Here is a 25,544-nt window from a genome sequence, read left to right as displayed (position 1 = left end):
GACTCCAGCTGCCTTGTCACTTTACTTTGACAGAGCAGCCGTCCCTGGCAACTTTCAGTTCCCGGCCAGGGCTTCTTAGAAGAGAAAAAGAAATGGTTGTTACTTGTCACAAATACCACAATCACCCTAGAGTGAAGACCCTACCTCTGTGAGGCCTCCTGGACTCCCACCCCAGCCATGCCAGAAAAAAACTCTTTAAGAATGTGACGTCATCCACGTCAGAATTTAAAAATAATTATATTAATAATAAATATGTTAAATTACATTTAAAACAATAAATAGAAAAATAAACTGATAAATAAAATCAACAGGTACAAAATGTTTCCAAATTTCAACCAAAAAAACACACAGACGACAGACGCGACAGATGACAGAACGGGAGGGTGCTAATTGCCGTCGGGGGCCCCTTCACAGTTTACACCGCGGCTCCCTCCTCGCCTGGTCACCCTCTCCTGTCCCCAACTCGGACACCGGGGCACTCTGTGGCTGATATCTTTGGGGACTCTGGCCAGTGCAGGAAGCATCTGGTCCACCTCAGTGCCCTTCTGCGAAGCAGCCCCGAGCCCCGGCGTGGGGGTTCGGGGCACGGGAGCGGGAGGCGGAGGCTGGGCCGGGCGGAGGAGGGGCGCCCCCTACAGAGGCAGGTCGGTGCTGTTGTGCCGGGTTTTCCGGGCGGTCCCGTCGTCGCGGGGCAGCGCCCTCTGCAGGTTGGACATGGCCACGGTCTTTTTGAGGTCGATCACGGCGTAGGAGTCTGAGCTGCGGGTCGGATGCGTGGTGGGCACAGGGCCTCGGGGGGCGGAAGGGTTCGGGGGCCCCTTGGAGTGGTCTCCACCCCAGCCCTTCAGCTCCACCTGGATGTAGTTGAGCTGCCTCGGGGGCTCCGGGCCCGGGCGGCGGAAATCAAAGTTGAAGACCCTCGGGGAGCCTCGGCGCCGGGTCAGCGGCACGGGGAAGCTGCCGTGGCTGCGGAGGGCAGCCCGGGTGCTGGTGGGCTTCTGCAGCGGGGTCTCGTCCTCCTCGCCTTCCGGGAAGCCGTTGGAGGAGGGTGTGAGCCCGTCCCTTGAGTCCCCGTCATCCCCGGCCTCCTCCCCTGGCTGTGGGGCCTGGCTCTCCCACACGGGCGGCAGGGAGGGCAGGTTTTCATAGTGCAGTAGTGCAGCCCGGCGCTGGGCCAGGCCGTTCCAGCCCGGCTCCTCCGGGCTCAGTCTCCAGCCCGCCCCCGGCCGCAACCCCCCGCTGACGTTCTCGTAGGTGCACTTGGGCTGGGCCGGGCACTCTGAAGGGCCCTCGTTGTTATTGTTGTGGTGAGGGGCGTCCTGCAGGCTCGGGCACAGGCCTTGGCACTTGGTCATGTGCCGCCGAGCTGGGGTGGGGCCCAACACGAACTTCACCTGGCCCGGCTGCAGGAACACCTGTGGGTCCCGCTGGTCGGGGCCCCGGGCCTGCTGCGCGAAGGGCGCCCGGCCCTCAGGCAAGGGCTGCAGGCAGTGCCGGCTTCGGCGCTGCTCCTCCTCGCTGGCTGGCGTGTTGACGTAGGTGTGGGACTGGGCGGGAGGGTCCAAGGGCAAGAAGGAAGCAGAGAACAGGGGACAGGATGAGAGAAGAAGCACGTGGGAGAGGGCTGCAGTCTCCTCCTCTTCCTTGCCCTCCAAACCTTCCAGGGAAGTGGCCTCCCTTTCTTGGGACAGGAAGGGGCCCTGTCCACTTTCTTCCCTCCCATGAGCCTCACTGGGAGGAGGTGCTGTATTTTCCCACCCCCACACCCCCACCAGACCAACAGGAAGACCCTGGGCAGCCAGTTGCTCACCTGCTCATCTGGGGCAATGAGGGCATGGGTGGACTCTTCACCAAGCGAGGGGTGGCGGAGGCTGCTCGTTGAGGGGCGCCGGGGTGCTGAGAATCGGGGACCCTCCCCTGGGCAGCCAGGGAAGCCATTGGAGAAGCTGGAGACGGTATAGCCTAGAGCTGGGCACACAGGAGACAAGAGGTCCTTAAACCAGCTGGCAGCTGCCTGCAACGTGCGTGTGGCAGCCTGGGACTCTCCCAGGGAGACACTCCCAGGGTCCTCGAGGGCCCACCCACCGAACTGGCAGTCCCCATTGTCTTCACCTTGTGTCTGATCTTCAACCTCTGCCATTCTTCTGAATGCTCAGCTTGAACTCCACTCCCCCCATCAGAGCCTTATCTGAAACACTTAAGGCGCAACTTGCTGTCACTGAACTGACCCTACACTTCATTCCAGCTCTGCCAGTGAGCTCCAGGGAAGCTCCTCAAAATCAAGGACCGTGTGTCTATTTCTTCTGTCCCTCATGGGCCAGCCGATGGAGGGCAGGACACAAAGCAGGTGTTCGATGTGATTTAGTGAATGAACAAGCAGAAACTGTGGGAACCTCTCCAGACAGCTGTGGGCAGAGATGGTGCGATAGCTGTCAGGAAAGGTATATGGGTATGACCCAGTAGACAGAAGAAAGGAAGCAAAGCGGCTCCAGACTGCCGTTTCCATGGAAACCCAATGTCTTCCTGTCTGCTCCCCGACCATCCGTCAATACAAGGCTCTAGACTCCCCAGCCTCAGCTTGAGTCACCTGATTGGTCCAGGCCAGGACTTATCCATCCCTGGGAGTTGTCTGATGATGGATGATGGTCCTGGAAGCCTGGCTCACTCAGCCATCCTCCCCCTGCCTGCCTGACTCATGCCTCCAAGACCAGTGCTCCCTGGACCTATGCTTGTGTGTGCGCTGGGGTGCTGAGGAGAGGGGTTTCCTCACCACTGGGAGGCTGGGGGGCCCGAGGGAGGTCAAGCTCAGCTGGGTGGCTGTTGCGGGTGATGATGACTGGCTCCTCCATCACATTGATGCTGTTGCACTGCATCAGATCCTGGAGGAGGTTGAAGATCTCCTCAGCCCTGGAGCACTTGAATGCAAATATCCCTGAAGAAGGAGAGGAAGAAATGAGGCTCCTCTGACCCTGCATCCTATAGGGGAGGATCAGAGAGGCTGAAAGGATGCACAGAGTTCAGGAAATGTCCCTGAACTTCAGTCCCAGGCCTGAGGGGTTAGGGTTAGCATCCTGACTGTTCTCCGCACACTCTCCAACATCCAAGAGCCACGGGAGGAGCCGGCCCAAGGCCTTCACTCCCCTCCCCCAACACACCCTATGCATTACCATCATCTTAAGATCTAGCGTGCTGTGCTTAGTCGCTTCGTTGTGTCCCACTCTGTGACCCCATGGACTGTAGCCCGCTGGGCCTCTCTGTCCATGGGGATTCTCCAGGCAAGAATACTGGAGTGGGTTGCCATGCCCTCCTCCAGGGGGTCTTTCCCACCCAGGGATCGAACCCAGGTTTCCCACATTGCAGGCAGATTCTTTACCGTCGGAGCCATAAGATCTGGTACTTCAACTATATTCCTGAGGTTAAATCACTTTCATAAGGATGTGTGTGCACAGGGGTGAAGGAAAGTGAAGTAAAAAATCAAAGTGGAAAGAATGGTGTCAGATACCCCTTGCTCCCCAGAAAAAAAGAGCTCTGCCAGGGCCCCAGCCCTCAGCTCTATGCCCAACAGTCTCAAAGCTCTTTGAGGGTGGGAGGGTCTGTCCTGTTCACTGTCTGTTCACTGTATACTTAGCCCAGTGCCTGGCCAGAGATTGACTATCTATTGTGTACGGGCTTCTGACCTCATGGAGCTTGAACTCTGGTATAGAAAGGAAGGATGGGCCATCTAGCTAAAGGACAAATATGGCATGGCGACCATGTGGCTCCTCCATGCGGGTACCCTTACAGCCCCTCAAACTCCAAGGCAGCAACGCACGGTCCTCAGCAGGATTGGGCTGAGGATGCCTGACTCAGGGAATCCAAAGATGTCCTTGGGGTGTTGGGCCAGCCTGGGATTCTACATCCTCCTTTAACAATGCGGACCAGGACTCAGGGAAGCTACTTGGGATGTGCATGTGGGTGTCCACACAGACAAACTAAGCTGGGGTGTCAGGTCTGCAGGAATGGAATGAAAAGGGTAGAAGGCAGGAGAAGAAACAGGACTATTCTCTTCTCACTCTATTCTATTACATCTCCTTCCAAGATATGTCAAGGGCTTAAAAGACTGGAGTTTTAAAAGAACCCTGTGTTGGGATCTGTGGTGTTCCTCTGGGATCCCCAGTGTGGATTAAACCCCACCAGGAGCAGAGAGGCCCCTTCCTCCCCTCTTGCTGCTCAGCCAGCGTTAACTGTCTCTGCCTCTTGAGTTCCACAGTAAGGTGCATGGAGGGAAGGGCTCCCCTGGCCACTACAGCCACAGAGATGCACTGCTGTGCTGGCGGCCTCATCAGAGGAGTGCCATTACTGCCATCACAGCCCCACACTGCACTGAACACAATCCTGTGGGGGATTCCTTCTGGCAGCTCAGCTCAAAGACAAGCCCAGACCATGCCGCCCTTCAAAGAGCAATGGTTGGCCCCAGACTTAACATCATGGAACAAACCACTCCTCCCTGACCTCCAGCTGCAGGGAGAAAGGGGAGGAAGGCCGAATATATCATACTTCACCACCCACAGGTGACGGGAGACAAAGATTAACCTTGTGAGGGTTACTCCGTACACTGTGGACCTCTCGGAATCTATCATTCCCACCCCACATAGGCCCAAGGCAATGAGCGCTCCTGCCTGACCTTTCATTATACACAGGGACCTGGGCATATGACGTGGGGCTGTTTGCTCTTACTGAGGGGGCAACAGGGACCCTCAAACTAGAGTAACAAAGGGAGGAGGAACTGCTTGCTTCCCCACGCAGGCTCTGCCTGGGACCACTGCCTGCTTCCCATGGGTTGTGCAACAAATGACCCCACAAAGCCACCCAGGCTGGAGCTGCAGTGACTGAAGAGAAAAAGCACCGGCATGGGAGTCCACTTACTCCTGTGTGCCCTTGGCCATGACTCTTCCCTTCTTTGGGCAACACCTGCCAAGTCAATGGACTTCCCTACTGACCCTCCAGCTGCGACTTCCGGCTGCAGAGCCTGTTTCCCATGGACAAGTCCCCATCCCAGCGTGGGGCAGGGGCTGGCACTCACCCTGGCCAGTCTGACACCGGCGGCCACTCTCAAAAGAGAAGAGGTTGGAGTCGTAGCCATAGCGCCGCAGGCAGAGGTAAGGCCAGCGGACAGCCTCGCGCCGATGCAGGTGCAGCACCAGCTCGCTCTGGGTCAGCTCCATCACTCCGGAGCCCAGCTCCACCCCCTCATCATCCACGTTCGTCACCTGGCAGGCGCACAGGACAGAGGGGTCAATGCCTGAGTCCCTCAAGTGTGTTTTGGTCTGTGAGCCACTAGGAACGCCACACGATTACTGGGACATGGATGAGACAGTGTCAGTGACCCAAGACAATCCTCTAGGCTTTAGTTCTGTCATTTGGGCAGTGCAGGGATGGGTGGTAAGTTGACCCTAAGGTCAGATAGTTAGACATCCAAGGTTAGATGACCCCAAACGGTCCATGGCTAGTATCCAAGGACCAGATGTTAATGCGAGAAAAGGTTTCATCGTGAATTCAAAATCGTAACACCCTGGGAGAGTCAAATTCAAGCAGAACAAATATAACGGCCTCCACCCCCTCCCCCAACTGGAGGACCTTGCTGAGGGCTCCCTCTTCTGGTGAGCGGGAGAAACTTGGGCTTCAAGACGCGCGGGTGAGGAGGAGGCGCCCCCTACAGGAAGTGGAAGGAGTGGGCGGTGTACACAGGTCCACCGGGCCTGGCCTTAGCCTCCCAAAGCAAGCAGCAAACTTAACATTGCACAGTTCTGTTGTTTAAAGATACACTGACGGGAGTGAACGTCGGTCGTGCTGAAAGCACAATCTTTACTACTCTCAGCATTTCTTCATGCTTAGCAAGACTAAGAGCTGCAAAAACGGCAATGGACTGAGCCTGCTCAGAGATCCTGAGCTTGAGAATTCTTAGCAAGTGTTAAAAAGCCCACAGCCTCAGCAGGTCATTTCAGCTTCTCTAGGCAGGCAACTCGACAGCTTGGGCAGAACCCAGGAGGCCATTCTGGGTATATGGGAAAGGAGGGGGCTGTGGGTACCTTGAACTTGGTGGGGTGGTTGTCTGAGACGCTGTCTCGGTTCAGGCAGCTGCAGCAGCTCCCCATGGTGTCAGAGCAGCCTGCCTGCCCTAGCGAAAAACACAAAGGGCAGTAAGGTCATCAAAGCCAGCTCCCCAAAGCCAGCTCCCCAAAGTCCCGCTCTGGGGAACTCTGGCAGAACCACCCCGCTGTGATCACCTACTCTATCCAAGACTCACAGTCCCTTCCTCAAGGAATTCACACTCTCAATCCAGGGCCAGACACACACTGGATAAACATTAACTCGAGTTAGGATGTGTTAAGGATTAATGCTGATGAGGGGATGGAGAGAGCTTCTCAGGGGTAATGCTTGACCTGGACCTTGAGAAGTATGTAGGATTCTGACTGACAGTATGATAGGGAAGGGCAGCCTGGGCAGCATAAAAAACATGGCTAAAAGGAGGGACCTAGAGGAATGGATCGGCATCAGGAGCTGGGTGCCAGCCGGGGCCCTCATCCAGATTCAGCAAAGAAACTGTAGGTGGGGAGTCCCAGACACTTTGACCTGGAACTTTCTCCTGTTCCTCCTGTCCCACCTCACTCAGATCCTCTCTTTTCCTTTCTTACCACCACCCCAACATCTCAGTTCAATTCAGTTCAGTTGCTCAGTTGTGTCTGACTCTTTGCGACCCCATGGACTGCAGCATGCCAGGCTTTCCTGTCCATCACCAACTCCCAGAGCTTGCTCAAACTCATGTCCATTGAGTCAGTGATGGCATCCAGCCATCTTTTCCTCTGTCGTCCCCTTCTCCTCCTGCCTTCAATCTTTCCCAGCATCAGGGTCTTTCCCAGTGAGTCAGTTCTTTGCATCATGTGGCTAAAGTACTGGAGCTTCAGCTTCAGTCCTTCCAATGAATATTCAGGGTTGATATCCTTTAGGATTGACTGGTTTGATCTCCTTGGAGTCCAAGGGACTCTCAAGAGTCTTCTCCAACGCCATGGTTCAAAAGCATCAATTCTTTGGTGCTCAGCTTTCTTTATGATCCAACTCTCACATCCATATATGACCACTGGAAAAAGCATAGCCTTGACTAGATGGACCTTTGTTGGCAAAGTAATGTCTCTGCTTTTGAATATGCTGTCTAGGTTGGTCATGGCTTTTCTTCCGAGGAGCAAGCGTCTTTTAATTTCATGGCTGCAGTCACCATCTGCAGTGATTTTGGAGCCCAAAAAATAAAGTCTCTCACTGTTTTCACTGTTTCCCTATCTATTTCCCATGAAGTGATAGGACTGGACACCATGATCTTAGTTTTTTGAATGCTGAGTTTTAAGCTAGCTTTTTCATTCTTCTCTTTCACTTTCATCAAGAGGCTCTTTAGTTCCTCTTCACTTTCTGCCGTAAGGGTGGCGTCATCTGCGTATCTGAGGCTATAACATCTATCTCAAATTTATTTTTGATGTTCTCTTCAAATGAGATGTTATGTTATGGTTAAGAGATATATTCAGGCAATTGAAATTGAAAACAGAGCACTATTTTCATAACCTTGGGTAGGCATTTCTTCATTAAAAAAACAAACACTCGGTTTGTTCCCCTTTGTCCAAACGGGAGACTGGAGGCCTTACTACCCGGCTTTTCCCTCCCGGATTACGGGACTCAAATTAGATGTCACAACATTTGGGCCTGTGGCTGGAATGGCGATGACACCACCAGGCTACAGTGACCTAAGGGACCAAGCAAACCCATGGACCAATCCCAACCAGAAATTATGGGTTTGCAACTTGCTGCAAGAAATGAATCGGTGGGACTAGATACCTTCTAGAACTCCCATTCAAAGTGTAAAGTCTTGAACAATCCTGACCTGCACCCTCAATTCCTCCCAACTTGGGAAATTCTAGAAAAGTGGCTCCTATACACAGGTCTCACCTCACCCAGGCCATTGGAGAGCAGACCATGGGAGGGGCATGGGGAAGGACCCCCACTTTATTCCTCCTGTTCTTGGTGGGGTGGCATGGCAAGCAGTCTGCAGAGAAGTCACCTGGATCTCCCTGGGACACACCTGGGGCTCACCTAGCATAGGAGACAGAGACCACAGGTTAGTGGAAAACTTCTATCCTCACCCCTCAATGGTTAATGAAACTGACTTGCTGTCAGTCCATCCCACTGGATATCCATTCCAGGCTCTAATGGTATATAAACGCCAATGAAGAAAGATCAAGGCCAAAGGGACCACAAATTCTAAGCCCCATAGGCCCTGAGAGGGAAAGACTCCCCTGGAAACAGTGACTTTGAAGTCTGAGACAGGCCAGAACATTTTAAGTCACTTCTAGACCCCCTCTGAATCCTGTTACAACCAATACCAAGATCATCACCTTACCTTTGGAGAGAACTTGAACTCTACAGAGAGATCTCTCAAGAAGACACGAAGATGTATTGGAAAGAGCAATGGCTTAAGATTCAGGAAACCAATATTCTATGTTGCTGCTAAGTATCACAGAGAGTCTGTCAAGCCGATCCTCCATCGCCACCTACAACTCCCACCCCAACGCCTTTAAGGGAAGTAGCTTTCCAGTTTTTACAGGAAACAGCTGTAAAATATGGAGCTTCACCTCTAGAAGTAAGTACATAGGACAAACACCACTAAAATCAACATTTTCCTCTTCTAGGACAAGCTCCTTCAATCTCACATTTGGAACCTTGATAGACTTTCTGTTCTCCAAGCTCCAAAAGGCCTATAATTTAACAGAAATGCTATCAACCAAAATTTCAGTAATCTGAGCCCTAGGTGGACAAGTCAACAAGCCAGGACCCTGGAGATCCTTGAAATCCCACCCTCCTGCTCTGGAAAAACAAGGTCATTTCCCAGGGCCCTATGTGCTCTGCATCTTTGGGTACTTTCCAGGTAAAAGGACCCCTGCCCTCTGTCTGGCTTACTCTCTGGAAGGGGCAGCGGGCTGAGGAAGATGTGCACAGCTGGGTAAAGATGGGCAGCTGGGTAAATACTGGGGCTTGAGCCACCAACAAGGAGTCTGGGGGTGAAGCCAGGAACTGCAGGGTGCAAGATGGGAGAGGGCGCTGTATCTTTTCCTGTTTCCTTCACTGCTCTTAAAGATACCAGAACATATGACAGCCCAGCTAAGGGGGTGACATCGGGTGACAGGAGGAGAAGGCTCTGCTCTGAGACAGATGTGGACTGGGAGTAGGAGTTTGAGGTTATGGAGACTCAAAACGTGTGAGAGGGATTGGGGAAAGGTGGACAAATGCTTTGGGTTCGAGCACGGTGCAAGGAGAATGGAGAAGCATGAAGACTCGGAGGAATTTCAGGACGGTGGAAGCATCTGGGTTTATCCCAGAGAGAATAGTGGTTCTGGGGGCGTAGCAGGGGAATTTGCAGGAGACAGGGGTTCTCGGGACTCCAGGACACGCGAAGGTGTGTCGGGGGTGGGGATGGGGTGGTTCTGGGAGGTTAGAGGCAGATTTAGGTAACAGAATTGACGGGAATTTCTAGATGCCGGGAAGGAATAGGGAAGGTCAGGGCCGCGCGTAGTCCCTAGATGCCCGCCCCCAGCCCCGGGGCTCCACCGCCCGCCCTCCCGGGACTTCCTCGGGAGGGAGCGGAGACTGCGGCGAGGCGCGGTGCGGCCTCGGTGGAGCCGCTTCGTCCCCGCCCCGCCGCACCCCGACTCACATCGCCCCACGGCCCGGGCGGCGCCGGGCCCCGCTCCCGGGTCCCACTGCAGCAGCCGCCGCCCGCCCGGAGCTAAGGCCTCCCCGCCCCGCGGCGGCGGGGTCGGAGGTCATCGGCTGCACCAACGAGACGCTGCGGGCAGGCGGACCCGATCGGGGGCGACCGGCGCGCAGCCTAGAAGGTCCCTTTGGAGGACTTTGCAGTAGCGAGCAGGGAGCATGCGCAGACACCAGAGGGCGCTCCGGGCCAGCGGCAGAGCTAGCCTAGCGGGGACGGGGCGGAGCCTGGGGCGGGGCCGGGGCTCAGGGCGGGGCCGAGGGGACCAGAGGTGGGACCGAAGGTTTCCACTCCTGGGATAAGAAAAAGGACCGGAGCCGGGGCGGGACCGGGGAGAAACACGAAAGATGGGGGAGGAACTTGAAGGGATGGAACGGGGAAGGGTCGTACAAGGGACCCCAGAAAGGGGCTGGGGTCAAGGGGGAGGGAACTAGGGGGGGTGGGGACACACAGACCAGGGCGGGTCTAGGAGACCAGAAGGAAGGTCTGGGGGGACCTGCAGGCTTCGAAAGGCGTTCTGTTCAGCGAGTGCTTGAGGACCCGGCATAACGATGGCTCCTGGGTGTCTGCTCAGCGCCCTCAGAGATACGGTCCCAGGACTAAGCCCACGGGCGTGGGGGCAGTGGAGCTTGCACTGTTTTCACCCGATATCCCTCAAATGCTTTCCTTCCCTTAGCAGCTCTAGGCCCCTCCCCGAGCCGTCGGGCCCTACCAGCCCCGGAGAGGCGGACGGGGCCCGCGGGGCGGGGAGTAGGGGTGCTGGGAGAGGAAGGGCCGCGCTCCCGGGGGCGGGCAGAGGCGGGCGCCTAGACCTGGAGGTGGAGACTGGGTGAGGGGCCCGACAGCGGCGTCTGTGCAGAGCCGCCCGGACACCAGCGCTCAGCAAGGGTGAGACCCCGGCGGAGTCCCGTCCCCTCTCCTAAACTCCAGCAGCCGGACTGGGCACCCCAACTGACTCGAGAACCACACCGCGTCCCGCTTCGGAGGTGGGCCCCGAGAAAGCCAAGAAGAAATTTGGGGATCTGTCAGGAGGGCACTTGGCAGTACCAGAAACTTCTCGAACCTTTCTTCCTCTTACTGTCCGGGGAAATCTTTCATCCCTTACACCCCACCCCTCAACTTCCCAATCCCTGGCCTCTGCCCTTCAGGAAAGTAGAACTCCTAAGCCCGTTTACACCTGTGGCCGACGGGGAGGGGGTTCAGTCTTGTATTATTTGTAAGGGGGTGGGGGGAGGAGAATTCTGGAAGGAATCCAGCATGTTAGTAAGATGGAGTCCAGTGCTAAGTGAACGTGGAGTTATCCAGTCCTGGGGTGAGGCGTGAGGACTGATTTCTGAGCGTTGGTCCTGTGTGAGACGATTTCATGCAAACTAGAACCTGGAAAAGAGGGTCTCAGTCCCTTCCTGGCCCTGAGTGTGAACAGCCCATCCTGGCTGCTTTCCACAGGAAAGCTGACCTGAGGGACAGAACAGGAAGGAAGCAGACGGGTGTGGAGCCAGGAAGCTGGGAAGGGTGGCAGAGGGTGAGGGCTCAGGGCTGGGAAGCCATATAATTTTTATGGTCCAAACCCTGTACCCAGCCCTAAAGCTGGGTCTCACGGAGGCTAGGGATTTGATGATCCCTTCCCATGCCCAGCTGCCATCCCAGCTCTCAAAGGCAACTTCCTCCTCTAAAGCTTCCCTTAGCCCTCGAATGTGACCTCAGGCAAGTTAGTTAACCTCAGTTTGTTTCAACTGTAAAATGGGATAATAGAAACGTCACAGGATTGTTGTGAGGATGATTATGTAACATGCTAGAAAAGTCTCTGTATGCAGTGGGTGCTAAATTGGATCTTCCCCACCCAGGGATTGGACCTGAGTCTCCTCTGACTCCTGCACTGGCAGGCTTCTTTACCACTACCACCACCTGGGAAGCCCCAGAAAAGCCCCTGGCACACGGTAAATATTCTAGAAAGTTTAGTCTTTTTTTTTCTTCCTAGAATGCCGTGTCTATCTGCTCAGAATCCTGGCCCTATGCTGTCTGGTTTCATCGATGCCTGACCCAGTAGACGATGAGCTTGTTGTGGGCAGGGTTCATACCTTTACCACTTTAGTAGTCACCTCCCATCCCCAAGATAATGTAGCCATAGCAGGACTCGCCCAGAGGGCTAAAGAATTGCACTTAGAATTATCCAATGAAGTTGCTACTAGAGACAGAAGATAGAAGTACAGGATTTTCCTCTGTCCTGGAAGAGCTGATCGACCAGATGAGGAGCTGAGAGAGGCACAGGGGGCAAAGAGGAACACTAGGTGAGAAATCTGGGGACACTCACTGTACCTATTTCTGGAGCATAGGGAAAGGTGAGCTGGTATGGGCTGGAGAGGCTAAGGGTCTCCTGGTGAAGTGGTTCTTTCACCTGGCCGAAACCTACAGCAGGGGAAGTGAGAAGAGATGAGAAAGCAGGCTTTCTGGGTGCTGAGTGCCCAGTGAGGAACGGTGGGAATTATGACTGGGGAGGCGGGGAACAGGGTCCAGTCCACCCAAAGGCTCACGGGGAAGGTGGCTTATCTCCTTCTTCCATTACAGGGCTCTGCTTTCCTCCATCCCAGTGCTGGGAGACCCTAGAGTTGGAGCTTCAGAAACTCTGGAGCTGAAAGCTTTGGCCTCAAGATCTGACTCTGCCATTTACTAGCTTTGTGACCTTGAGCAGACCACTTACACTTACTGAGCCTCAGTTGGACCATCTGTAAAATGGTGACCAGAAAACTACCTAACTCATGTAGTTGACGGGAGGACTGATGGGAGATAATGCCTGTAAAGCACTTAGCCTGTCTAGCTCATTGTTATGGTCAAATAAATGGGAGGCCTCTTGCTGTTTTCTGTGCAGACTTTACCACCAATATCACTGCTGAATTCTGGCTGGCCCCATTGAGCAAAGAGGCTGGCCTCTCCAGAGCTGAATCCACCAGTCAACTCAGACAGCGACCCAGACCTCATGCCCAAGGAGGACCCTGAGGAGACCTCTGCTCAGGTGGGAGGAGTCCTGCCCTTCCCTCTGAGATTGCCATCCCCTTCATCCTTTGGACCTCTTTCCATTTCCACCAAATGGGAGGTAGTTAGTTAGCCTTTGTGCCCAGCTTCTTGCAGCCTTTTTCCTTTGCAGGAATCCCTGTCCATATAGCCTCCTCAGAACACAGGGGTTCAACTTCTCTACCTTATTTTTTTTTTTTTTCCAATTTGGTTGTGCTGTACAGCTTGTAGAATCTTAGTTCCCCAACCAGGGACTGAACCTGAGACCTTGGCAATGAAAGCATAGAGTCCTAACCACTGGACCACAAGGAAATTTTTCAGCTTCCTTAAACTTATTCACACGTATACATGAATTCTCTCCTACTGGGCTTATGTTGCCAAAGCAGAACCTAGGGGTTTGGCCCTAAGGAGTGAACGGGGTGATTTCAAGCATAAGGGAAGATGTTTAGGGGTGTGTCCCGCTAACCTCCCTCAGGGAGACCACAAACACGAGAGTGGATCAACTGTCCTTGTGATCGTGAAGGAAGAGTCTCCAAATGCAGGAGGGTGGACATTGTCCTGGACTGATGAAGAGGTGGCGATGAAGGAGGGAGGGCAGGAGGGGAAGGAAGGACAAACCGAGCTCTGCCCCTCTCCCTGTGCTGTGTTTCCTCAGGATCCTGAAGTTCTGAGCTGGGGGCACCCTGGCCTGGATACTACCCCAGCCCCCAATTGGCCTGGGCTCCGGAGCCTCCTCCAGCAGCTCCCTCCACAGGACAGTGATGTGGGTCTCCCTCTCCCCAGCTTTCCTCTCTCTTGCTTCCCTCTCTTTACTTACTGTGGGAAGAAGTGAGGTACAGAAGGGAGGGAGGCACAAATTTACGGCCTAGATATGCCACTAATTGGGGGAAGACATCCCCCCACCCCTGGCCTGAGCTTTCCTGTCTATACAATGTGGGCAGTGACATCCGCTCTGTCCACCACCATACTTAGCTGAAGAGCAAATGAGAAAATGAACATGACCAGCTTTTGAACCTGATAATGGAATGTACAAATGTAGAGCATACGGTGGTTAAGTATTTATTGAGGCCCCTACGTGTGCCCAGCCCAAAGGCTTACAATTCAATTGGGGAGGCAAGGCAGGAAGAATATGGAATAGGGGAAATCCAGTGGGAAGTGATACTGAGCTACAGCTCATTGGGAGCCAGGATCTAAATACTGGGTTTGTCAAAAAGTCCATTTGGGTTCTTCCATTCGATGTTACAGAAAATCCTGAATGAACATTTTGGCCAACCCAGTACAGGAAGATGGGCTAAGTGGTATGGGGCCATCAGGACCTGAGTGATCACCATTCCTTGGGGAATGAGACGCATGTGGATGTACTCCACCTCTCCTCCCTCTCCTCAGTGCTCATCTGTGCTGTTATTTCCTGCAGCTCCTTGAGGTTTTACAGTCTTTCTTTGACCAAACAACTAAACCTCCTCTCTCTAGTCAAACTTCAATCTTACCTGCTGGGGCTCTCCCAGTTACAGTGGACGCCTGTTTCTGCAGGAGCGCTACTGCCTGGCCCTTGGGGAGGAGGAGCTGGCCGAGCTGCGGCTCTTCTGTGCCCAACGGAGGCGGGAGGCCCTGGGACAGGGGGTGGCCCGCCTGGTACCTCTCAAATTTGAAGAATGCACCTGTGAAAATGTATGTAACACCTGACCTGGCCACCATATTCCCCTTCCTCCTCTCTTTGCCCTCTCACTGCTGCAGAAGGGGATGGCTTTGGGGACTCCGGAGAGGAAAAGGGGTTTGGGGATTGAGTTTGGCAACATTCAGGAGAAAGGGAAACCAAATGTAGGGGTTCTTGGTGGAGCCTGCAGTGGAGGTGGGTTTGCCGGAGGTGTGGGAAGAAGTTAGGTTGGGGTTGGGATGGAAGAGCCTGGAGGGTGGCATATGCAGCCTGTGACCAGCCCAGCACCCATGCCCCGCAGTGCAGGGAGCCGCTGAGGCCAGGGGAGTACGGAGTGTTCGCAGCTCGGGCAGGAGAGCAGCGCTGCTGGCACCGGGCTTGCTTTGCCTGCCAGGCCTGTGGCCAGGCCCTGATCAACCTCATCTACTTCTACCACGATGGGCGTCTTTACTGTGGCCGTCATCACGCAGAGCTGTTGCGGCCACGCTGCCCGGCTTGTGACCAGGTACAACCTTGAAGGGAGGGGCTGGAGGGGGTCTGCCCAGGGTTAAGAGTGGCAGGGTGCAAGGGGACGCCTCTTTCAGTACCACGGAGTGGGGTACAGAGAACTGGAAATCAGCCTGGGACTTCTGTATTCACCTTGCTCTGACTTTTGAGCTCTGGGTACCTGGGGCCCGTTGCCTTTGTGCCCTTCCCCACCGTAAGCAGAGTCCCCCCAATTTTCTTGGACTCAGTTTCTCCAGAGCAGGGACTCTAGGACAGACGATCATCTCAGTACGCTAGTGCTGTGCCTGCTTCAGCGAGGAACTCGTTCAGTGTCTGCACAAGAGGCAGTATGGAAACCTGGGATGGGCGTCCAGGCGACCCGGGTCGCACTTCTTCAGGATGTGCCACCTGCTAGCTGGGGGATCCTGGCTAATCCAATCAGCCCTCCCCGCGTCTGAGAGTGTTTGAGTAGATCAAATGGGAATGTCTGTAGACGTGCTTTAGCGTCAACTGGGTATAAGGCGTGGTTATTGGATGAATGAATGAGTGAATGAATGAATGAACCGTCCCCCTCTCCCTCTCTCAGCTGATTTTCTCCCAGCGCTGCACCGAGGCCGAGGGACAGCGCTGGCACGAAAATCACTTCTGCTGCCAGGACTGCGCCGGGCCCTTGGGCGGGGGACGTTATGCCCTGCCGGGGGGCGGCCCCTGCTGCCCCAGCTGCTTTGAGCGTCGCTATTCGGATGTGGGTTCGAGTCCGGCCCCGACACTGGAAAGCAGGGCGTCCCCGGGTAAGGGAGGAGAAGGTGAAGATCAAAGGGGAAGGGGGCAGCGGCTCGGGCTGGGCTGAGGGGGGTGGTTCTCCCGGGCTGGGACCCTCACCCCGGTCCCACGCCGTCCCACCCCTCCAGCAGCGCCCCCGTCCCGCCTCCCCGCCCCCCCAGACCCGAGCTTCGGGGCCCGCAGCTCTCACCGCGCGTCCCTGGCCGGCGCGCTCCGAGGGCCTCCAGAACCCACCCGGCGCCGCCGTTGGGGCTGCGGCGCGGGACTCGCTCCTGGGCTGGGGCCGCGGCCGCCCTCTGCTGGGCGGAGGCGGGGAGGGGCGGGAGCCTCGAGCGGACCCACGGCGGCGGCGCGCACGGCTCGGGGCGGGGCGGGAGGTTGGGCCCGGACTGGGACAGGCTTCTGGCCGCTGCCCCGCCCGAATCTGGGAGAAGGAGACTCGCGGCTCTGAGATGGGCGTTTCTGACCCCGCCCGAAACAGGAGAGGAGGGGCTCTGCAGAGTTGGAGACCGGGACTGCGCCCAGCCGAATGCCGCGACCATCTCCCGGGCAACCCTTCTCGCCACTGCCGTCAGCTCTAGTCTGGAAACCCGGAGCGGGATTCTTGGATCCAGCGCAGAGCAGGAGGATCGAGCTGGGGACCAGACGGAGGCACGCCAAGGGCAAGCGCAGGGCCGCCTAGAGACGCCCCTTGATCCCAAGGGGGACGCTCCCTGCCCCACCTGCTCCTCTTCCTCTGAATCGGAACCCGAAGGCTTTTTCTTAGGCCATCGTCTTCCCCGGCCCTGGGAGACCCCGGCCCCTCTCCGAACTGGGGACAGCGACACCTCCAGGAGGCACTGTACCATTTGCTAGTGGCGCAGCCTGGAGAAAGGGGGAATTGGGGGGTTGTGATATGTAAGGCGAGAGAGCGAGGCTCTCTTACCCCTCTAAGTCCTAGACTGAATGCCATCAGGACCACGTCTGAGGAGGGGCGGCGAGATGACAGGTTTGACTGCCTCCTTTCAGTCCGCGCACTTTATGACTCTTAATGGAGACTTGGAGAAGCCCATTCCTCAAAGCTAATCCCCCGCTGAGTGCCCCTGCCCCACCCCCACAGGCTGGGCGGCCCCATCCCCAGCGTCCTCCTCCCGAACCAATGAAGTTGGTTCGGAGAACACCTGGACTGTGAGCCGGTGCGCCGGCCGAAGGCCAGGACGGAGCTGGAGGTAGAACCCGACCAGGGAGACTGGAGCGCGGTGGCGCTCCACCCCTGGCCGAGGTGGCGGACGCGCACCCGGGAAGTTCTCCAGGCGCCTGTCGGAGCACGAGCTGCGCCCTCTGTTGGCCGGTGGCCGGCGGAAGTGTGAGGCCGGAAGTTGTGTAATCTGTCGGCGCCGGCCCGGTGCGTGGTGAGCGTTCGTACAGAGCGCGGAGGTGCTGCTATGGCTTCCAGTGGGGCCGGCGTGACCGCTGCGGGCTCAGCAAATGAAGCTCCCGAAATTCCAGACAACGTGGGGGACTGGCTTCGGGGCGTCTACCGCTTCGCCACCGACAGGAATGACTTCCGGAGGTAACCGAGGCCCGGGGGCTCGGTCCCTCTCCGGCCCTTCGCGCGCGTTATGCGTACCCCCTGGATTTCCCTTCCTTGGAACTGGTTCCTCCAGATTTTTTTACACCACCCATATCTTGGCCTCTTTGTGGCTCTGGCTGTGCTTTGCTGAGGTCCTTGATCGGGAGGATTTCCGTGCTGCCGAAGCGCTCTTTTCAGTCACCAGGCTCTGTCTAGAGAAGCTCTGCTCACGGGGACCCTGGGGGAGGGGGCTGCAACAAACAGGTTTTTTTGGCTCTGGATAAGTGCTTAATTGGCCTTTGCGTTTGACCCTGCTCTTATTAGACGTAGAAACGAACCTTAAATAACCATGTGGTCTTGGGCAACCTATTATGTACCGATCAGTGCTCATGTGATTCTTAAGTGCTTCTGCCTCAGGAGGGGACGGTTTCCTCCAGTGTGTGATGATGGGAACCCCCCCCCCCCAAGTCTCTCATTAACCAAAGAGACGTGACTCAGTGACCACAGGTTAATGGGATGCGTTCCTTTTTCCAGGAACTTGATTCTAAATTTGGGACTCTTTGCTGCTGGAGTTTGGCTGGCCAGAAATTTGAGTGACATTGACCTAATGGCACCTCAGCCTGGGGTCTAGCCTGTGTAGGTAAGCACTAACCACTGTTCTTACAGAAGTCCTAGAGGCTGGGAGAAGAAATAACTTAGATCAACTCTTCACAGATTAATAGGAAAAGAGACTTGACAAAAGACCGTTGGCTGTTCCTAGTTAGATAAGTTTCCAGATGTTGCAAGGGATTTGAGTCTCTTAGCAATTTTTACTCCAGTAATTTTACCTTTCTAATGCCACCTGTTGTCTGATTGCAGACACATGGAACCCCTGTGCTGTACTCGACCCCTTCAAAAACAGCCTCCAATCTGATTCACCAGACTTGCCCTGATGGCGGCTGAAGTTTGTCAGATGGCACCTTCCCTTCCTTGCCCGACTTGCTTTTCTTTGCCGAATCCACTCAGGACACCCTTCTCTGCTCAACAGGCAGGCTTCAGCTAAAGTATTGTCTTCTGTTCTGTAAAATGCTGTACATAGTTAAGTTTCTGCAGGGGATGATCTTGGCTCTTGTCCTGAGGAATAATCTATGGTATTTTAACAAATAAAGCATGTACACAAAGATATTTTATTCTTTTAATAAGAAAACTTCAGCTTACAAAAACAAGGTGTAAAAAGTCAAGATTTACAAAAATCATAAAAACATGATTTATATTTCACACTCAAGAGAGACAGGAACAAGTCCCAAACATGGATTTTAACAGATGGTTTGCTTCATAGTAAAAGAAAAAAAGAAATGGAAACTGTAGCCACCATACAGTGATGTTAGCATAGGTAATAGCTTATTCTTGAGGAATTTCCATTTTTGAGCAGTACTATGGGAAGAAGCCATTTGGTGTTGCATAGCATTTTAGTGCACCAGGTGGGTTTTCCAGGCACCAGGGAGGCATTGTTGCTATAATACAGTGGGATTTGAGGGCAGTAATGTGCAGGTGGAGGCAAGGTGTGAGTAAGCCTAGGCAGTGGGCTCTGAAGCAACACTGCTTGAGGAAGCTGCTTCCTTCACAAGTAAAGAGATATTTTCTGACCCTAAAATTCAGGGTAGTGCCACTGTCCAGGAGTTTGGGGTTCTTTGGAAATGGAGTATGTAAGGAACTGGCATGGAAAGAATGATGCAGGCTTAGAAAGGTGTGGACATACAGACAGGCTCCCCTTGGCAATTTTTTCTAGTTGATTTGCTCTACTAGGTGTTTAAAAAATATACATACTACTTTTTTGTGCCAAGTCTCCTCTGTAACTGGTATGGGATTAAAGGATAAGAATTGGGAAGGAGGATCAGTATAAATATACCACAGTGGCCTAATTTTAAGTTAGGCGTTATCTCTAGCAGTCTGTTCACTAAAGGTAAATAGAATAAAATGGTCCCTTCTTGACCCTGCTGGCATAAATCTAGCTAAGAAAGCTGTTAAAGAGAATTAGGTTTTTTATATGTTAAAGAAAAGCACCATTTTCTTAATGAGCTCTAATCGGGGAGGTCCCAGCTATTAGGAGGAAGGAGTTCGAGCCTGTATGAATTGAGGCCTGTGGCTGGCTTAACATGATGTCAGGATCCTTTAAGAATCAACATAGTGATCACAGATGCTCTGACAAGTTTATATCTTACTAGGCTGTTAAGATGAGGAAAAGTAACATACATTAAGTAAGGCTTGGGTTTGAAGCCATCACCCCCCAAATGGTGACCAGGAAGGAAACTTTTAAGCCCTGTCAGCATGCATCAGACCACTGCTAAGCCTAGAAATACCAGCACCTGTTGTTCTTTATAGTAGTGAAACTTACATCCTTGAAGTCTGCTACCTGAGCTACTCATAACTGTGAAAAGTTCTATTTGATAGCAATTTTCAAAGGTAAAATTCAAAACATGGCCAAAATTAAAGACATGGCAGCTTCCAAAAGTGTAATTCAAGTTTCACTTAAAATGTGATGTCTTAGCTTCAAGTAACAGTGTTGCCGTTGGTTTATAAAGCCATAAGCTGATAAGGTAAAGTTTCATTTCAACTGGCTTAGTTCCTGAAAGCGGTAAGAATTTAGCAGGTTAAAGCTACCAAATCTACACCAAATTTTGATGGATAATTATGAATTCTGTAAATGAAAATCCTGGCTTTCACCATTTCAACACAACATTTTTCCTCAAGGGAAGTCCGTTTTACATCCTGTCATGAGGTGTTTAGCCCAGGCTAGTTAACACTACTATGAAAATCTCCTACACTACCTAGTTAGATCTGAAATAGAAACATGACAGTGGAAGTTAGTATGGAACCAGTCCACAAAAATGACCATTCACTTCAGTGCTCTAGTGACTGAGGTGTGCTTAGAACAGTGTTTGGGTTGAATACACAGTGGTTAAAGTCCTAGACCAAGAAAATGGTTGATTTAAACACGGAAGATAAAAACTAAACTCACAGTCATATTTAGAAGGCGTTTTTCAATTTTAGTGCTAACTTCAAAAAAAGAATCAACCACCAGGGAGATGCATACTTACCTGGTAAGGAAACTAAGTGGCCATGGGAGGTTTTGTTCCACAGATACAACCTCCTCACCTAATTAGGCCAGTCATTAGGCTGAGGGACCCAATTATCAAATGTGCTTTGAGTAAGCTTTTTAAACACCCTTTGGTGAAGACTCGGGAGCTCAGTGGAAACCTTAAGGTGGAGTAAAAGGAACACGCTGTTTACAGCCCTGCAGGTGAGCAGGCCGGGGTCTTCTCGGCCACAGCTACTCAGTCTCGTGCCCGTCAGTGGGACTGGGTTGCTGGGACAGGTTCTTGAGCCTTCTTTTTTGCATATTACACAGTGCACTGGCTTGCCTTACAATCTAAAGGTTCACATATAGGGGATTGTGTTTTACACTGCTTCCTGAAACTTTGTGCAGAAGAACTTCAGAACTAATGAAGGTGCCACTTCAGGAGGAACGGTTTCTGTTTGACTTGCACTATATGTTGCCTACCATTAGACAAACTAAATACCTTTTTCTGAACATTTGTGCTCTCCCAACCAGCTGGAAAAGTAACCCTTCCACTTAAAAGATAAAACTTCAGATAGGGATATATTATATGTTTAGGAAGGGGAAGCCCTCCCAGCCTGATTTTAAAAAGGCCTGAGTTAATGTTCGGAACATAAGGGGTGGTAAAAAAGAATAGTTTGCCTTGAAAAGGAGACACTGATGAATAATCAAACACAAAGATTTTGGACATTACAGTAGAATTTTCAGAACTTGCTGGTAATAATTTGCTTTCACACACATAAGATACGAAATGTTTTTAAAAAGTGATACCAAATGTCCTTTACACTATACAGACCCATTTGCCACTTGAAATGACAAGAAAGAATCCTTTCCCTTAATCTTTTCAATCCCATGCAAACCATAATTAGGTACAAGGCACCAAATTTTATGAATTGTATAAAATCAGTTCACAAAGCTTTATCAGTACGTAAACCAAACTCCCTTTCTCCCTCCCTGCCCACCCATATCCCACCCCCACGTCACCCCCCCCCCAAACCGAGCCAGGTTGCGTTCTGTACTACTGTCAGCCTCTCACGTTTATGCTGGGACCTGGCTAGGGCTGTGCCCCACTGCTTGCCAACCCACCTCATCAGTTCTTACACTTGGATGGAACTGTAATCATAGCCAGAGTGGAAAACTCATAGAATCATTGACTCTAGAAACCTTGACATTAAAAACAAAAATAAACTCTGCTATTGAGTCCATAGGACACATTAACACTTTCATAGTTCCCAATTTTATTCATGACATTTAAGAGACATCTGGAAATTCTTTACAGTGCGTCGCTGTCCCCGTCAGCCTGCGAGGGACTGGATCAAAGCAGGCAAGAGGTCTGCTATCTTGAATAAGAGCTTCAGTTCCTAGCCATTGAGGGCATTCCTAATTTTTTTTTTTAACACTAGCATGAATGCTTGTCTCTGAGGCAACCACAAGTATGAGGGTCAAGCTAGATTGAGGTAAAATTTTGAGGGTCAGGTTGCATTCATCTTGGCTGGCTACAGCAGGAAGTAAACACACCAGCCAACTACAAAGGGTTCCTAGAACAGGGCTGTAACTACTTGTCTGGGAGAGAAGCAGGCCCGTAAGGTTCAGTTAGGAGATCTTGGATTTGATTTGGCAGCATCTAGTCAACTTCCACCTGGTTCTTATTTTCTTTACAATGTTTTGACTTAAAGTAAGATGCAACTAAGAAATTCATCTACTTCAGTATGTAAATAAATTAAAGGCAAAAGGACATTTCCCTCATAACAGCCATTGGCTTATGCATCAGGAAACTCTTTTCTTTAATAAAAATCTCCATAAATACTAACTTCTCAACAGCGTCTATTGCTGCTGCCTCTGGGTACCTGAGGTGTCTGGCTGCAGGGGCACCTTCAAGTGTGTGCAGCACTTTGAGGACTCTGGTATTGGTTTCTGTTCCAACTCACTTCAAGTGATTTTATTAATTTGAAGCACTTACCCTATTAATACAAAGTCCTTAGTCTGCTTAATTCTTAACTTTTGGTATAAAACGTTTAAAAAATTAAATTTGAAGATGTTTTAATTTTCCATGAGATGTTTATTTTTCTTATTTCCCCCCAGGACAGCCTGAGGGATTTAGTAGATGCTGTATAGTACTTCTCTGTTGGTTAGTTCTCTTTTTATAGAATAATAAATATAGCATTCAGTGAAAGATGAGGCACAATTTATATTTTCCTTCCCTTTTTACTTTTTTTAAGTCAGTGCGCTTTTCTCTCGCCACAAAAGGTCATCACCAATCATACCAACTTAAAAATGTGGATCTAGAGACTACAGTCTCGTGTCAGAGCCTCTGGCAGCATGGGCGGCTGTGACACTTTAAAACAGTGTCCAGGTGAGGGTAAGCCCGGGCCAAGCTTGTACAAAGAAGCCTGCAGTAGACAATATAAACCAAATAGCATAAAAAATGCCATACGCTATCGCTCCCAAATAAAAGCTGAATATTACAGAAACCTCACAGTGTTGGAAAAAGCAAGCTTAACTTAAAGTATAGTCACTCCCTTCCCTTATCACGGTGAGCCATCTTCTGTCTGATTTCCTCCAAATCTCAGTGCTGTCTGGTAGGTCCTATGGGAGAATTCATCTCAAAAAGGTCAACAGCAAATGCTATACAGATCTGCTTGGGAAATGTGGTCTTTCAACATTGCTAAAGCTACGCCCCTCATCCTTTAGCCTCTCGTTTCCCAACTTCCCACCCCTCCCCAAGCTTCCTTCACATCTGCTCCCTTCAGGTGACATCTGTACTTCTACCTGAACTGAATGTTAATATGACATACTCAAAAGATGAGCATTCCGAGTGACAGGCTGAGGTGCTGTGGCACTCCCACAGTGAGAGTTGCAGTATGCATTCACTTTTACTAGTGAGTCAAAGTGAAGGACCGAGGAGGGAAATTCAGTGGTGCCTGACAGGGCAGAGGGCTTCCATATGGGCAATTTCATGCCACTTAGAAACTGACCCAGTTTAAAAAAGAAAGATATATCTTACTAGCACTGAAGTGATGGACACGACACTTGTTTTTCTCTGATGGACTGAGGGTGGGTGGGTAAAGAAACAGTAGGGATTAGCAGATTTTGGAGGAAACCGGCCAGGGCTGTCAGCAATAAACTGTTCAGACATACAGGAGGAAGAGTCCTAAGCCTTAGAAAAGCCAAAGCTCCCACCATCTTGTGAAAAGGAAATAAGCTGCAGGTTAAGAAAAGCTGCATGCTGCACCAAGGTGAGAATGGGGGACAGGCATTTCGATAAGCCCTGGACCACTGGCTCCCCCACCCCCACCCTCTGAGTTCTGAGAAAGCCTCAGAAACCTGACCTAAAAAGACCAGTTTAAACCAAACTATGTGCTTGCCCTAGACCTGAACCAGGAGTTTGCTACAGAACGGAGTATCCAGGAGTGAACTCAGGCTCAGCGTGCCACAAAGAGCATGTCATGTACCAGTTTCTTGCTTCCCCATATGAACTGCTCCTTCTTTAGAATGAAGGGATGTTCGTGCCATCTCAGAAGATGTGGAATGATTAAATGACAGCAGCAGCCAGGTAGAATATGACATGAAAAACCTCCCATTTTTCATGGAGAAATTTGCTCCATGCACCTCCTTCCATTCTTCAACTGCTATCTCCTAAAAAAGGAAGTCTCTAAATTTTCAACCCTTGAGGACTACTTCCTCTAGGAAAAAGTCCTGACTTCACCTCCCGCCTTGGAACCAATCCTGTCCAGCAAGCTGCCAGCCCAGGGCCCCTCCTTGCTCTGCAGTGCTCTACCGAAGGCTGCTCACGTCAGGAGGCTCTTCCGGTGCTGCAAGGGGTCCCGATTAGCAGGGGAATCACATAATAGGAAGAAAACACAGCTGGATATGACCAACTCACTCCCTCTTTCCTCCACCCAAATCCCTCTATATTCAGAAGCAACTGTTGAAAGAGTCTTCATAGAAGTTACTCCTTTTGATTTGCTTTAACAAAGGAGGGAATTTTCTAAACCCATTTAAAAGAAAGTGACTACAGATACTGTGATAGATACCAGTCACCCGGCACCTTCTGCTCTAGACCCAGTGACGCAAACCTAGTAATCTGTTCCTGTAGTAAACCTTATTTCCTGTAAGAGGAAAGATGTACCAATACCAAGAGTTTAAAAGCAAGTCAGTCCTTGATAATGTGCTTCCCATTCAGGGGAAGGTCCGTGGTCTGCCCTCATCGTTGTTGCTGGAATGCACCTGAGTTTGGAGTTGGGTTGCTGAGATTCTTGCATTGCCCTGAACTGTTCTTTGAGTGTAAAAAAGGATGTAGGCTTGAGTTTTGCACACTTCCTCGACACTGCATACATTCAGCTTTGAGTCATTGCAGTGGACCCAAAAACCTAGGAAACCAAATGAAAGAGAGAATATGACTACCCAACTTAAATTTCAATCAGCAGGCAAAAGAGGAGATGAAAAAAGGGACAGAGAAGTTCTGAATAGATCCAACCTTTGATTGGTGGTGGTGGAGGAAGAGATAAGTAAATGAAACCATTGGTTTTAGCCCCACAAGCCCCACCACAATACTGCTTACAGTACTGACTAATTTTTGTCCTCATTTCATTCAGGCTTTTTCACTGCCCATTAGGGACTTCTACAAAGATAGACTGGGGGCTAAGAGATGTGAAAAAAATGGGGAGGAGAGGGGAAATGTACATAGATAAAGGTATGGAAGGAAAGGAAAACTTAGAAGGAATAAAGTTATTTTTCACAGGCTCACTCTGGTAGCCACCCCAAGGGCTAAAGGGTTCAAGATGGATAAACTATTAAAAACACATCCACAACCCACCTGCCTTAGCACAGTAGCTGGGAGGCTCTGCTCTGGGGGACAAGGACTGAAAGAAAGCTCCTTGGGAAGGGCCCCTGGATCCTTACAACTCCCATGTTAAGGGAGGTGATCAGGACATAGTGTTGTAAGTGCTCAGAAAGTGTCCTCAGCTTTACTATGGGCTGATGCTAGTGAGACTCATACAGTATGAATATGACCACGACATAGCTAGGTCATACTGTTTATGCAAAACCAAGAAGGAAACAGGTCTGTAGCAGAAGTATTAACAACAGCTATAACCTCTAGCATTAACTGACCATTATGTGCTAGGCACCACGCTCAGCACTTTTACATGTTAGTTCCTTAGAAGAGTTATAT

At 51.7% G+C, this 25,544-nt stretch overlaps 4 protein-coding genes across 7 annotated transcripts in view; 2 read left to right on the top strand and 2 right to left on the bottom strand.

Moving 5' to 3' along the window:
* Positions 1–220: 220 nt before the first annotated feature.
* FRS3 (fibroblast growth factor receptor substrate 3) lies at positions 221–9,853 on the bottom strand. 4 transcript variants are annotated; one of them, XM_040249699.1, is made up of 7 exons: positions 9,734–9,817; positions 7,977–8,115; positions 6,069–6,157; positions 5,063–5,249; positions 2,771–2,932; positions 1,811–1,968; positions 221–1,547 (listed from the first exon to the last, which is right to left on the bottom strand). In XM_040249699.1, exons 3-7 carry the CDS (start codon positions 6,132–6,134, stop codon positions 633–635), a joined length of 1,488 nt encoding a protein of 495 aa, XP_040105633.1. In that variant the 5' UTR covers positions 6,135–6,157; positions 7,977–8,115; positions 9,734–9,817; the 3' UTR covers positions 221–632. The 4 variants fall into 4 exon arrangements, with proteins under 4 accessions (XP_040105633.1, XP_040105630.1, XP_040105631.1 ...); XM_040249696.1 differs by having other exon boundaries at positions 227–1,547; positions 7,972–8,115; positions 9,734–9,853; XM_040249697.1 differs by lacking the exon at positions 9,734–9,817 and adding an exon at positions 8,423–9,181 and having other exon boundaries at positions 227–1,547; positions 7,972–8,115.
* Positions 9,388–18,436, top strand: PRICKLE4 (prickle planar cell polarity protein 4). Its single transcript, XM_040249701.1, is given in 9 exon segments — positions 9,388–9,475; positions 12,356–12,800; positions 13,455–13,562; positions 14,330–14,467; positions 14,755–14,958; positions 15,526–15,730; positions 16,204–17,274; positions 17,809–17,914; positions 18,133–18,436. Coding segments are annotated over 6 exon segments (1,203 nt in total). The 5' UTR covers positions 9,388–9,475; positions 12,356–12,626; the 3' UTR covers positions 16,578–17,274; positions 17,809–17,914; positions 18,133–18,436.
* On the top strand, positions 16,245–18,438 carry TOMM6 (translocase of outer mitochondrial membrane 6). Its single transcript, XM_040249708.1, has 3 exons — positions 16,245–17,274; positions 17,809–17,914; positions 18,133–18,438. The coding sequence occupies exons 1-2, from the start codon at positions 17,147–17,149 to the stop codon at positions 17,903–17,905; spliced, it is 225 nt and encodes a 74-aa protein (XP_040105642.1). The 5' UTR covers positions 16,245–17,146; the 3' UTR covers positions 17,906–17,914; positions 18,133–18,438.
* USP49 (ubiquitin specific peptidase 49) overlaps positions 18,436–25,544 on the bottom strand; it is a 66,918-nt gene continuing 59,809 nt past the window's right edge. Inside the window, exon 9 of the mRNA XM_040249709.1 lies at positions 18,436–24,741. Coding sequence (XP_040105643.1) covers positions 24,551–24,741 — 191 coding nt within the window. The 3' untranslated portion in view covers positions 18,436–24,550. The remainder of the gene's footprint in view (positions 24,742–25,544) is intronic.

This window comes from Oryx dammah, unplaced genomic scaffold (genome assembly GCF_014754425.2).
Source record: "Oryx dammah isolate SB20612 unplaced genomic scaffold, SCBI_Odam_1.1 HiC_scaffold_11, whole genome shotgun sequence".
In the NCBI taxonomy this organism is placed as follows: Eukaryota; Metazoa; Chordata; class Mammalia; order Artiodactyla; family Bovidae; genus Oryx; species Oryx dammah.
Note: the sequence above shows the minus strand (reverse complement) of the source record. Positions and strands in the feature narration are given on the sequence as shown.